This window comes from Lepidothrix coronata, unplaced genomic scaffold (genome assembly GCF_001604755.1).
Source record: "Lepidothrix coronata isolate B3197 unplaced genomic scaffold, Lepidothrix_coronata-1.0 Scaffold46, whole genome shotgun sequence".
NCBI classification, from domain to species: domain Eukaryota; kingdom Metazoa; phylum Chordata; class Aves; order Passeriformes; family Pipridae; genus Lepidothrix; species Lepidothrix coronata.
The window spans coordinates 1889720-1904042 of record NW_016690226.1 but is presented as its reverse complement, the minus strand read 5'-3'; the positions used below and the strand labels follow the sequence as shown (position 1 = coordinate 1904042).

Here is a 14323-nt window from a genome sequence, read left to right as displayed (position 1 = left end):
GTGACTTCAAGCCAAGCTTCCAAAAGTAGAACACTACAGGGGCCTTCAGTTCCAAACAGTATTGCAGTGGGGATTGGAAGTGCAAGATCCAGTTCTGTGAGCAGTTTCCTCTTTGCAAGGGTTAGGCATGCCTGAGACCTCATTCTCTTCCTAACAGCATTGTTGATGGTTGGGGGTGGGTTAAGGTATTTGCTTGGTTTGTTTTGGCTTTGTCTCAGCCACACAGTATTTGTATTCTTGCTTGGAAATTGGTTATAATGGAAATAATGAGATTGAATTTGGAGTATGGTTTGCCAGAGACACAAAGGTATTCAGTTCCAGTACTTTGCAAGTGTGAGAGTGTTTTGGTGGGACTGGGTGTTTTGCGTTCACTGACTACCATGATTTACTCTGGCCAGGGCTTAGTTTGTATGCGGGTGCTGTTGATTATTGTAAAGTTAGCAAACAATTTGAATTTTAGAAAGGCTGCATATATATGCATATATCCTTTGCTCTTGTTAAAACTAGTTTTGCAGATGTGTCTGTTGAAGTAGGGTGAGTTTGTTAGTTGAGAGATGTTTAGTGGGGCAAGGAAGTCAGCAAAACTTACGTTGATCTTTTGCGCTGTGCCTAAGAAGAAACCTCTAATCCTGCACTGCTGTTGGTGAAGGGGGGGAAAACCCCCACAAACAACAGAAAAAAAACCCCACAGCCCTGCAAACTCTGCTGGCAGAGTTGGTTTGTAACGTGGGTTACAAACTGTCGTTCTTAAGTGGTTATCCTTTTCAGCTGATTAAAAGGGGGGGACTTTTATGTTGGGGACATAAAAGTCATATCCCTGGTGATGTTACATAATTGCACAGGGGATCAAGTGTGTTAAAGTTAGGAACTTCCAAATGAAAGCTTTTCTTCTGTGTCAGTTTAGTAATTAGTCAACTGTATCTCAAGAAATTTAAAAGGTCTACTGGAGACATGGATTTCCTCCCTTCTTAATCACTTTTTTTCCTTCCTACCCCTACCTAGACACACCAGCTTCTCAGTGACCTCTTGGGAGCTGGCTTTTATCGTGGGTGGCTTGGTACCATCTTATTTCCCAGCTTCCCGTGGGTGACAGTGGTGTTTCAGATATTCCTGTGGGCACTGGAGAAGCAGCTGTGCAGCAGACCAGCAGGACTTACTGAGAGTCTCTATGATGTTTTCAAGGGGTTGGAATTGAAAGTGATGCTTGTGCGTGGCACCTCTTAAATTTGCAGCTGTTGGTCTTGGTGTGGAAACCAAGTCATACAAAACAGCGTGTGCACTGCAACTTCTCCTGCCTTTCCTCTTGGGTGGGTCTTGAGCTGGGATGGAGACAGTTTGCAGGGGTAGGTAAGGGCAAGTTTGCTGCCTCGGCGGGTTGCGCAGAGACATCCTTGGAGCCTTTCTGAGTGAAGTCAGCAGATGGCAGCATCCCTTCAGTGCTGTCAGAACTCAGGCCTGGAGGGCTCTCGGGTCCTACTGTACTGCCTCCAGGCCCGTCCTAAGGCATGCATCACCAAGCGACTTTTCAGATCATTTGTTGTAGTTGTTTCATAATTTACTGCTACAAAGTAATTTGAAATCTGAAAGGGGCTCAAGTTTTTTCAAATCTTGGTTTCCTATTGCTGTTTCAGCTGCTGAGTTACTAGCAAAGAGGTGGACTATTCCTTAATTCCATTGTCATGATGTAAACCCTTTCTGCTGTCAGAGCAAAATTGTTGTGTTCCACAGATATGTTTAAGGTCAAAAGCTCCAACCAAGTGCCTGATGTCAGACACTTAAATCCGTGCTTGGGGCTCAGTGTTTCTGGCATTGTTCTCAAAGAAATTTTCTTCATGTGAACAAATAAGAATTTTTGCAGCCATTAAAGAAGAAAACAAGCTTTTTTTTTTTTTTCCCTTCTTTTTAAGTGAAGAACTATTAAGTATGGGGGTTTTATTGCAGGAGTTGAGATAAACTTGTTGCAAAAGGTGTGGAAACTTGCTACAGAGCAGACCAGTCAATACTAATGTAAACATACTCTGCTGTATGATGTGTGCCTAAGCTCTGTGTGATCTCTACTGTACTATCTGCTTCTGTTTAAAAGAAAGGTGTGTATGTCACCCTACCAAACCTTTTCTCCAGAAATGCAACTCTGAGCCTCATTTTGCTGGCAAAATGGGTTGTAGAAGAGATGCAGATGAGTTTTTCAGTTTTTGTTTTTTTTTTTTTTTCTTTTCCCTTAACAGCTGGCTTATAGCTGTTGTCTTCCTCATACCAGTATTGCTTCTTCCAGGGTTGAGTTGCAGAAGATGAAGGTGGTGAGGCCATCTGCTGATGTAGCCAGGTACACGATGATTTTCCACAACCGAGACCATGGCAATGAGGAGAATCGAGAGAGGTGAGTCAAGAACAGTGTTCCACCTTGCATTGTCCTGGTCTGAGTCTGGGAGCCAGGCACCTGGGGGGACAAGGTCTTTGCTCTAGGCCAAATAGGCATTTTGTGGTACCCAGGGGCTCTGGGGGCCACCCCTGTGACAACACTGTTCACAGCTGGCAGTTTTTCTGTACCTGAGATCTTTGTAGAACTGACTGGGTGGTGTGCCTTAGAAACTTCCAAAGTTATAGTTATATGGATATGATTTAAGCATATGATTTCAGAGATTAAACCAAAGGACTTTTTTGCTCCATATCTGATTGTCTGTGTTGAGGACAGGAAAAACAGGACTTTACATTCCCACTAGATAGGTAATGGCAGTAGCTGTTACTACTGCCAAATTTACTAGTTAGTGGGAAAGAGGTCAAAACTCCTCTCCTGTGCATATCAATGAAGATTTTTCTCCTCTTTCTCCTCAGAATGAAGCTTCTACGTCAGGTATCTAGAACATGGAAAACAGACGGGCTGAATTCTTGTTCATACAAACTGCTCTCAGTGGAACACAACCCATTGTACATCAACATTACAGTGGACTTCAGTGTGCAGCCCAAGGTCTCATAGTGGCGAGCACCACACAGGTTATAGGAAGTGGCAACAGATCTTGTTTGTGGCTGCTGTTAGAGCAGAGGGCTTCTGGCACTCTGTTTGGAAGAGTGCTTCAGTAGCAAAGAAGAAAGTAAAGTGTTCCTTCACAGCATCTAATTGATTGGTTGAAAACTTCCTTTTGTGAGGACTGGAGCTATGGACTGACCTGAGGGACAGGTCCTCCTGTTCTTCTATGCACTTTTTGCTGGGATATTTACAAAAGTGTCCTTGTTTGGGCTGGTCCAGTGAAAGGACTTGAACTAAGTCACTGAAAAAAATTTTGATTTGCAACTATTTCTAAACTTTTCCATGATCTTATTAAAAGCACAAGAATTCGTCAACAACTACAAACTTAATGAGAAAAGCTAATTTTTTCTAGCCTGAGTAAAAACTGCGCGTGAGGCAAGGGCAATAATGGTAATGGTCAAGGAAATGTTAAAAATCTCTCAATAAATGCAGTCTGCTGAACTCCATAGTGTCTCTCATCCTTCAATCTGCAGCATCCCCTGCTGAGGGACTGTGGCAGTGATCAAAATCTCGATGCTGCAGCAGGATGTGTGTTATTCTCCGGGGATCTGGAAAGAAAAGCAGTAGCCAGCTGTGTCAGAGAGAGAAAATCCTCTCCACATTTTAGGCCACGCTGTTAGTAGACTGTGTATTTGTATACATACCCAGGCTATTATTATTTTTGAGTCTTGCTGAAGAAGACAGGTGAAAGATAACTAACTGTTCCACTGTGCTACAGGATTTGTGCTAAAATCTTGATTAGAGCACTTGCCTTACTGTATTATACTTAACTGTTTTTATATGTAAATGTGAAGCCAGGCTCAGGAGAGTTTCTTTTAGGACATATTTCAACTGTAGAGAAAACTGAAGCTTTAAATGTTTTTTAGGTATAGTGGGATAGATGCAGCTTTTCAGTGAACAAGGAATTTTTTTTATCTTCAAGTAACAAGCAGAAATACCCAGTGTCCTGCTCTCAAAATAACTGGACCTGGCAGGCAATGCTACAGACACACTGGGCAGACAGAGAAAGTTTACAGCAAGGGCAAGGGGCTTGGGCAGAATGTGTCAGTCTCAGGTAAGTACAAATGCATTCCTGCCAGGGTCACAGCTCCACTGTTGACATGTTTTACTTAGTTTTTCCTCTAGTATTTAATTTTTAGAAGTATTTTATGTTGAAGACTGCTCAACCTTGAATGATTATTCATATCTGAGCAACAACTGAAGTACTAGATTAATTTCCCTGCTCTGAGCAGGAGGTTACACTAGGTGACAGCCTCAGGTCCCATTCAGCCTGCATTACTTACAGTATAGCTGTAGCATAGCTAGAATAAAAACATTTAAACACTGATGGATCAGGCCAGAAAGAAAAGCAGGGACTTAAGCTCCGGTTTGTTTGGTTTCAGGGCAACTTTCTCTTTTATTACACTCTTACTTAATATTTTATAAAACTCTTAAGCCTAACACAGAACTCAATTTATTTTACTCAAATTCACAAAGGATATTTACAGAACTGTGACTGGCTTCAACACTTTCTCAAAATATAACACTTCAGAGGCCATTCTGACAGAATGGCTTGCATCCTAATTAACACTTAAGTACAAAGCAGGACAGAGCTGTCCAGTTATGGAACAAAGGTTCCAGAAACCTTGGATCAGCTTACTGTCAAAGACACTTGGCTCAGTAGTTAGTTTTACAGTGACGTGGACAATTTTTACAGTAAGCCAGAGCCTGCTTATTAGCTGTCATATCCTATTCCTGAAGCCTGTCCTTCTAAATCTTAAACAGTTTGAAGAAAAGTGAAATGCATGAAAGGCAAAAGGATTAGTCTCAGGTGGTGCAGACTGCACAGGACAATGGGAGGTAGCAGCTGAATGCCCAGGCTGCACCCAACCTCTGCTTTTGTTTTCAGTCTCTTAAGAGAATGGGGGAACATATCCTATGTCCACAGTGATCTTGGTATAAAGAGGATGCTTTGTCCTGGAAAGGAGCCTGAATTGTAATGAATTCATTCCATCAGCTTTCCATGTTTTCCTGGTGTTGTGTTGAGAAGTAGGCCTGAGGAAGGAAGAATACCTGCAGTTAGAAGAACGAAGGCGACGTTTGCAGCTGAAGCTGCAGAAGAAACAAAGAGGATTCTAGAGGGCTCAAGGGGGTAGCAGAAAAGCCCTGAGAAAACTCTTCCCACATGATACAGAATAAACAGATTACAGTAAATTCACACTGAGTTTTCTGAACAAGGAAGACAATTTGGACTGGACCCTAATCAAACAGGGAGACCAGTGAGGTGGCAGCTACAGTCTGCCAAAGCCCAGGAAGCTGGCAGCTGCTTAGAGAAACCTGGGAGTGCAACAGAGGCTTGCAGCAATGGTGTACATAGGCTGCTGTAGGTAGGTTTTTAGACAGGGTTGTTATGGAAACCTGAGTTTTGAGATGATAAAGGGAAATCTGCACTGTCCGTATGAGAAGCCTCCACCACACTTGACCCAACACCCTCCTCCAGCTCTTCTATATAAAACAGTGTTAGATAAAGTCTGTCATAGCACCTCTGACGTCTTCAAGCGAGAATACTGCTTTCCACTATTTTACTGGCACATTGTAACTCCACACAGATTGAAGAGCAAGTTTTTATTATGGGGAAGTTGTAACAAAGTGCCTCTTCAAAGTGAACTCTCTCTATTTACAAGACAGGCAGTATTTTTTCCTAAAGTTTTACTCCCTGAATTATTTGGTGCTTAAGTCTGACATGTGTTAGCTTCCTAGCTACAATGTATCTTCACAACAGGAAAAAAAGGTAGGAAACGAGGAGAAACCCTTCACATGCAAAGACAGGAGACCAGTGATTCAGTTGAAACTGGCTGGGAGCTGCTTTTAAATAGCCTCCCTAAAGCAGAAGAAGCAGCAGCAACATGAGGTATATTTACTGCCTGTTCTGGGGAAGATGACAGTAATACTCTGCCTGCTACAAGGCAAAGAGTAGCCCCCAACCCACACAGTTACCTTCTCCAAGGCTCTTGCATCTCTGTGTCTTCCTCGTAGTTCATCACTTTGTAGCGTCCAAGGTGAGGTGATGTCCGGACTATTTTCATTCCTGCTAACTGAATCCTTTAAAACAACATATAAAAATACTTGCTTAGGCATAAAGATGCTGTTTCTAGACTTAGTTATAGTCAGAGATGATTTTCAGTGTTAATGCAATAAAAACAAAATGCAGAAGCAGCACATGATCTTCTCTAGCAGGGTCGAGGCCAAGCTTGGGCTAGAAAGCTCCCAGCTGCAGTGCACTTCCACAGGGTACAAGAGGATTATGACAAGCAGGGAATGAGCAAAAACATACAGAGCATTTAAGAGCAATTTCTATGAATTTGACAAAATCATTATTCCACTTCCTACTCAGAGCAAAGCTTTTGCTGCCTAGAGGTCCTTTTTGTCCTAAACAAAAAAAAAAAAAAAAAAAAAAAAAAAAAAAAAAAAAAAAAAAAAAAAAGACCTCAAACTTGCAGTTTCTGAAAGGAAGCCAGTCCTAAGTTTCAAAACCAGATTAAGACTTTCGGTTCTTTGAGAAGTGCCATTCATTCAGATGGCCTGATTATACTGGTTCATAGAAGATTAGTGATAAATACAGTCACCAGATAAACAAATGTGAGCAAATGTGAGCTCAGCTGTGGGACAGTTAGATAAGACATGAGTGAACTGAAGGCTCAGAATTCTAGAACAGAGCTCCTAAAAACAGCATTTTGGGTGACTCTCAAGCAACCCACAACCCACTGCTGATGGCACCTATGTTAGTTTGCCAATAAGAAGTGCCTTTAATAGTGCAATGGCTACCAAACCTCTGTTATCACAGGACAGCCCTTACACAAAGAAGATTTCTCTGAATGTAAGAATGAATGTTTGCTCAGTTGAGGTTATCTAACTGGCATGTTTCGAGCATTTGACTGCGTTCCATCGAGATCTGATATAGCAGGAATGTTATAAAGCTGAAAGAGGCCACAGAACTGAAAGTATTTGTTAGTTTAGAGCCATCAGAGTATTATAACACTTTACTGACAGTGTTATAATACTATTATTTCAGATCGAGTTTTAGATGATGTTTGTTGTTTTCTGAACATAAGCTTATGGCACATTCAATCATAAAGAGACAAGCAAGAACACTAAACTAGATTTGCTGTTACAGTTTTTGCATCGCAAAATTAAACTGTCATATGGTGCAGTTATTCCATTAATTTACTGTTAAGAAGAACCCAACAGGCTTTCTTGTAGTTGATAATGTAAACACATAAGTGGTTCCAATTCGAATACTGTTTTCCTCTAAGAGAAGGTAGATCCTGGTGTTTGCTACACCTAATACAGTTCTGCAGTCTGCCAAATGTAAGTAGCAGCCAGCAATTTTTTTGCCACTAGCTCTGCTTTAATAAGCAGCATCCCAGAAAAAAAAATTGTACACAGGACTTTTTGAAATTGGACATTGCAATGTCAAAAAAGTCATTAATTTTGTTGCTACACGGTAAGAAGTGCTTAAGCACCTCCTAAAATCCAAATACCAGGTGGTCATTTAAGAACAGCAGCTCATTTCTAACTTAGGCAGGTTGAGACTTCAGAATGTGAATAAATCATTAACAGGCACTGTCCACGGCCTACATGTATCTCTGGGCCAAAACATTGCTAATCATTAATATAAGTTTTCTCTGAAAACATATGATCTAATTCCCTTCAAGAAAGGCCTATTTTGGGAGCTACATAATCCACTTGTCTTCCAGGAGTCTCTTCAAGGAAGTGCACTCCTATGCATAGCCGGCATGATCCTTTATCCCTCATACCGAGAACCACATTAGATGCCTAAGAGGTCCTAAGAACAGCTGAATAGACCCAGTACTGTAGAGTTTGATGTAAAGATCTATTTTCCTGGCATTCCATTCCTTTCATAAATGCAGAAACTTACAACCTTTTAGTTGGTTTCATCTGAAAGGCAAAGGAAGAATTCTATGTTAGAAAATCTGACTTTCAATTTCCAGACAAATAACTGCTTTGAAAAACCTCACATAACTTGTTGCACTGTGCAAGACAAAAAAAAAAAGCCTTCTATGGTCAGTTTAGGTTTATAAACTCCCCGTGGGCCTGCCTGTGCTGGATGATAAAGGTGCTCAGTGCAACTGCAAAGCTGAATAAAGAAGCTGCAGCCATGATTCTGTACTTGAGGAATTCGCATGAGGCAGAGTACCTGGAACTGAACTCATCTCGCTCCTATAGCATGCTGCTGCCATGGCAACCCAAGTACAAGAAAGACCATCAACTCTTGCTGTCACTGACTCACAGTAGTACACAGGCTTCTCTATCACCCAGCACTGCAGACAAAAGATAGAATTCCTTGCGTTCCTTAATGCCCAGTATTGGTGATTAGGTAATACTTGGAGCAACCTAAATGCACTTAACTTAAATTCCCAACTGTCTGAGAATTAGTAAGTACCTTCTTATTTGTCAAGCTTGCAGATTCCTTCCCTCTGCTGGGGCTGTCCACGTCAAAGGAGGCACTTGTCAACTCCTAGTGTTTATAACCCCTTGGACTAAAGGCACAAGGATGTGAAGTAACATTCTGCTCTCCAGAGCCAAGAAAGCTTTGTTTTCCCAGCACACAGTGATTGGATTCATAGCTTCTGAGCAGCTTCTGATATTAACCATTCTCAATGCCAACAGCATTTTGGATTATAATGATACTGCAAGCACATTAAGGAACAATGTCTTGGTTCCTTTCTTAGGGTAATGCTACACTTCATTAGCCAGCTTGGTGCTATTTTAAGCCTGTCCCGTGCATTAGTACCTTGTAGCAATGTCGTCATTTTCACCACCATCACCCCAGTATGTGTTTGGAAACCCATTCATCTTCATGTAATGATCTGGAGTCAGAGCAGATACGCCCCCAAAAAAGGTCTTGTAAGGTAGACTAAAAGAGAAAAAAAAAACAACAAAAAAAGCATCACTATTGAAGCCTAATACATTTAACACATCTAACAATGTGATCCAAGTCACACATATGTTTTACAGACACTGTCATTACAATGCTCAAACCCAAAGTAGTAAACCCAGTGTAATTCCCATCATTCCCCACATTGTCCCCTGCCATCTTCCCCCACAGTAGACCAAAGTAAAGCTGGTTTCAAATTTCATATCTTGGGTCAGTTTAAAATACCTGCATCCTATCACATCATCTTCCATATGATCCAGTATTTCCCACCCTTATACTTTCATTCTTGAAGGAAAGTCAAACTGAAACCTGCCAGTTACTTACCAAGCTGAGCTAACAGTGTAACAGGGAACTACAGGCAAAGGAATTGTTCAAGATTGCATGCTCAGGTCAAGAATATCCTTTTCTAGGGAAGTCACTACTGCAAAACTAACACACAGAAAACCTCTTAAAAGTTCTATCTTTTACTGTTCCCATCCCTACTTTCTAAGCAGAAAGTGAACCAAGTAGAATGCATAAACAGAAAGCAGATGGAGGCACTTACATGTACTGAAACTTATCCATGGCACTTGCCATATGCTTGGGATAGTATTCATCGCAAATGTAGAGGTTATAGTCATTCTCAGGTACTAGGTCAACATCATGCAGCACAAGGCAGTCCCAGTCTTCATCCTTCATGGCTTCCCGGACACCAACATTAAGTAACTTTGCTCGGTTAAATGAACCAGTCCCCACCTGGAAAAGAAAACCTGCATTTCTTCACCAAAACAACAAAGATGGTAACGCAATTAAAAATTTGTGTTAGTAAAAAAGCCTTATTCAATTGAATTACACAGTAACGAATCAATACTGGCTGCAAATTCCATGTTCCCAACTCTGAAGATTTCACCCACCCTCTTCACAACATTCTCAACAATTGTCAGCTTTGCTGTGTCGGGGGCTATATACACTGTTGGCACCTGAAGAAGGCTGACTTTCAAGAGATCCATAAGCCAATCCTCAGGGGTACATCTGCACATCAACACGTTTGCCCTGACCACTGCTTATTAAAGCTTAGAAATGAGAAAAAAAGATCTTGGTCAAACAAAAAAGCTTCTTCTCCCTCCCAATAAACTATTAGTTTTAATTCATGAATCCAAAACTTGCTCTCTCACCACTGATCTTTTGCAACACCAGTGCACCTCAGTTACAAAAAGCTGTTTGCCCTGCATAGGCTGCCCCTCAGCAGGGTCAAGCCAGATGTTTGTATTTGATGCAGACTGAAAATATCCAACTTCACTTTAGCATTTAGTCTTAAGATTTTGCTCAGTAGCCACACTAACAAGCTACAGACAAACCACATTCAGCTCTCAAACAGAAGAAAATGAAAGGTATCACTTAAATGACAACTTATCCCTCTAGAAGAAAATCCCCAACAGAACCAATCAGTAGTGGAATGATGAACCTGACAAGTGTTACGATATTTCAATCATTAGCAGCCATGGAGGTGGGACAATATGTAACTGATCTCTTCTCAGCCCATGCATAAAACAGTATTTCCATACTAGAAGAGTCATATTTCATAGAATCATTGAATGGCCTGGCTTGGAAGGGACCTTAAAGATGATCTAGGTCCAAACCCCCTGCCATGGGCAGGGACACCTTTCACTAGACCAGGTAGCTCAGAGCTCCATTCAACCTGGTCTTGAACACTTCCAAGGATGGGGCATCCACAACTTCTCTGGGCAGCCTGTTCCAGTGCCTCACCATCCTCACAGTAAAGAATTTTTTTCTCCTATCTAATCTAAACGTATTCTCTCTCAGTTTAAAGCCATTCCTCCTTGTCCGGTCACTATATGCTCTTGTAAAAGGTCTCTCTCAGTCTTTTTTGTAGACTCCCTTTAAGTACTGGAAGACCACAACCAGGTCACCCCTAGGCTGTCTCTTTTCCAGGCTGAACAATCTCAGTTCTCTTAGCCTTTCCTCACAGGAGAGGTGCTCCAGCCCTCTAATCACCCTGGTGGCCCTCCTCTGGACTTGCTCCAGCAGCTCCTTCCTGTGTTGGGACCCCAGATCTGGATGCAGCACTCCAGGTGGGGTCTTACCAGAGTGGAATAGAGGGGCAGAATCACCTCCCTCATGCTGCTGGCCACGCTGCTTTTGGTGCAGGCCAGGACACATTTGGCTTTCAGGGCTGCAAGTTCACATTGCTGGGTCATGTCCAGTCTCTCATCCAACAGCATCCCCAAGTCCTTCTTGGCAGGGCTGCTCTCAATATGTTCACCCCCAGTCTGTATTGACACTGACGGTTGCCCCGACCCAGGTGTATTTCAAGTTCAGAACTAACCCATAACTGGGAAGCTCAGCTGCACCACCACATTTGATTTAGATTTACCTGCTGAATCAAGTAGATAGTGTAACTGAGCTGCTGGCGCTGCAAGAAAGGATGAATGTAGTAGAGAAGATGGTGGAGGTACTTCTCCTGGTTCCTGTAGGCCACAAGGATGGCGGACTTGTAGCGGGCGAAGCAGTGAGGTGGCCTGTAGTGGCCACCAGACTGAACGAAAGGATTTTTTTTGATGATCATCCTTTCACTAGGGAGCATCCTGAAGGTGATGGTTAACGGACCAACTGTAAGGAGAGACAGAAAAGAGAAACAAAAAAGAGTAAGATCAGTGATGTTTCTCAACCTTCATTCAGACCTACCAGATGAGCTACCTATGTTCACTGCTTTGGACACCAGCCCTACAACAGAGCAGTTAACAAGGCCCACACAGCTGTGCCTACGGGAGGAATTTCACCACTGCCTGCTGGTCACCTCCCCAGGGCTCCACAGCGAGGGGTGGCGGGCTCAGTACCAGGATGGCACACTCCCTGCCAGGCATCCCGAGTCCTGGCACAGCCAGCAGGTCCAACTGGGCTCCTGCACGGCTTGGTCTTCCCTGGTATTGGCTCCCTCCTACAGTCTCGTGTTGCTTGGATGAGATCCTTGAATAATGTACTGACTGTAAGAATAGAGTTGAAGATTAATCAAGATGAACAGACACATCTGCTTTTGCTACCCATCTAGAAAATTTCTCTAAGCCTCTTTCAGAAGAAATTTGAGGACAAAGACATCCAAATGGATATTCAGCAGGTCAGGGGAGAAATAGTTTAAAGCCTGGATGAATACAAGTACTTTAGGAAATGTTAGCTTTATCTTAAAAAATGTTTCAAGTTCAATTTGATGTTATAATCACATGCCACAAGGGCTGTATTTGCTATATTATTTCATTTTATACACTGTGATAAGTAGGCAGTACTTCAAAATGTTGGGAGAAGCAGATGACAGAAATGAGAAGGAAGAAAGGTGTTACATTTTCAGGAACAGGTGCAAGGTAGCACAACAAACTACATTTTGCTGTTCCTCTACTCAGCACCTCAATTTTAAATACAAAACATACTGAATATGTTCAACAGTTTTTACTTAATTAAAAACAATAATTTGCATTTTTACATGAATTCTTCCATTCTTTAGGTGAAAAAGCTTGAAAAGTCACAAGTGAAAAAAAGAATCAATTACCATTTTAACACAAATCTCACTGTATGGTATAAATAAACAAATTCTACAATTATTTAAACGCCTGTCATCCTGGGTACTGAGAAAAGCTTCCAGAAGTAGCAGAAGAGTTACATTTATATACAAATCAGTGTGTCTTAATGATTTCCTACAGCTGTCAACTTCTAAGAAAATAAAGCACAAATGCAGAGCAATATTAAAATCTAATACTTTAAAGAACTAGGGAAAAACTTTCACCTAAATCATAATTACAAGCTGACGATTTCAAGTGACATTTCTATTCAACAATTCTCTGCAGACCATGCTACCAAAGGCAAAATATTTTTTTTTCACCAGAAGTCTGTAAGGCAAGTTTGTTGTTGGTTTTTTTTTTAAATAGCTCTAAACGAGATTTTTTTTTTTTTCCTTCCAAGCTCATATTTAATGCTACAGCTGACTTATTCCATGTCTTGTAAGTCAGACTCCGTCTCAAACCACTGAAGTAAATTATTCTCTCTAAAAACTTCTGATAATGAAGCCTCAGAGAGGGCAAAATGTTTAGGCCTGGTGCTTAGTAGTTTTCATTTGAGCAGGAAGAGGTACAGGTGTATTTTAAGACTAATTAAGCCAGTCCAGAAACTACTTCTTCCAGGTCATCCTTCATTCAAGTCTCTGCTACAATTCTACTGAAAAACATAAAAATGGAGCCTGTGCTCACCCACATCCTGTTTAACTGACACAGAAGGAAGCAACATCCTCCACTGGTTTTGTGTGTTTGGGGTTTGGTTTTGGTTTTGTTTGTTTGTTTTGGGGTTTGGTGGGTTTTTTTGAGCAGTAACAAGGCTTAGGGACTAAATTTACCGTAAGGTTCAAGGTGTCCATTCAGAACTGGGAAATGTTTTGCTACTATGTGGAAGTTGTTATACATCACATTTCTGACGGGCAAAGGAACATACAAATGGCATTTCCTGAAGGTCAACTCTTAGCAGCCACTGATCTCATTCCTCGTGCTGTCGAAAAGGTCTAGCAACTGTGAATCCCACTTCATGGGTTTTGTTGGTTGGTTTCTATTTGTTTTTAAAAAGAAAACCTGAATTTTGCTTGTCGGCAAGATCATGCAACAGCTGACTCTTAAGTATCACTTTTCAGTCCTTCCCCAAGCACCTAAAATGCAGGGGAATTTGATTTTGACTGCATTACCCTCAGCAGGAAACTGGAGTACATTGTCATATATTTGTACCTGAAACAGAAGGGTAGTTCTTCAGAGAATCATGCTGTGGGCCCATGAATCTAGGTCACATTTACAGTTAAGATTTTATGATGTTGTCACCTACTACTATGCATACAGTTTCCTTTTCTGCCTTTAAGACCCCCACGTTTCAGTCCAACAATATTTTTAACCTGTAGTTTATATTGCCTTTTAGATCTGTGGACTCCCTGATTATCAGATCTTTTAACTAAAGCACCATTAATCATGGATTTTATGACAACTGGAGCTTGATAAAGAAATGTTATATTCAGGGATTTCAACTATAAATCACAGCTCCAAGGAAAATATAAGAAAGGGAATTAATCCCTTCCACAAAGGCAGGATTTTGCTTTCTATAAAACAATTAGGACTCTTTGAATTGCAGAGTAAGATTCTGCAGCGATAATCCTAAATTAAAAAAAAAAACACATAAATTTGAGTGTTGAAGGGTATGAGTAAGATAACATGCAATAGTTTCACTCCTGTTCTCTCCTTCCATACCCAAGCATACCATTCAGGAGGGTAGTATCTGCATTTTCCAGTTTTTTCAAGATGTCATTTCTCCCATGCTGCCTGGCTCCACACCTCAAACAA

General features: G+C 41.4%; 2 protein-coding genes across 9 annotated transcripts in view; one reads left to right on the top strand and one right to left on the bottom strand.

Moving 5' to 3' along the window:
* B4GALT4 (beta-1,4-galactosyltransferase 4) overlaps positions 1-3471 on the top strand; it is a 40399-nt gene extending 36928 nt beyond the window's left edge. For all 8 annotated transcript variants that reach the window (XM_017814750.1, XM_017814746.1, XM_017814744.1 and 5 more), the window contains 2 exons: positions 2273-2377; positions 2833-3471. In XM_017814750.1, coding sequence (XP_017670239.1) covers positions 2273-2377; positions 2833-2974 — 247 coding nt within the window. In that variant the 3' untranslated portion in view covers positions 2975-3471. The remainder of the gene's footprint in view (positions 1-2272; positions 2378-2832) is intronic.
* A 925-nt stretch (positions 3472-4396) lies between these two features.
* Positions 4397-11599, bottom strand: LOC108497266 (beta-1,4-galactosyltransferase 3-like). Its single transcript, XM_017814753.1, has 5 exons — positions 11338-11599; positions 9508-9698; positions 8820-8942; positions 6002-6106; positions 4397-5059 (listed from the first exon to the last, which is right to left on the bottom strand). The coding sequence occupies exons 1-5, from the start codon at positions 11545-11547 to the stop codon at positions 4918-4920; spliced, it is 771 nt and encodes a 256-aa protein (XP_017670242.1). The 5' UTR covers positions 11548-11599; the 3' UTR covers positions 4397-4917.
* Between the last annotated feature and the right edge of the window lie 2724 nt (positions 11600-14323).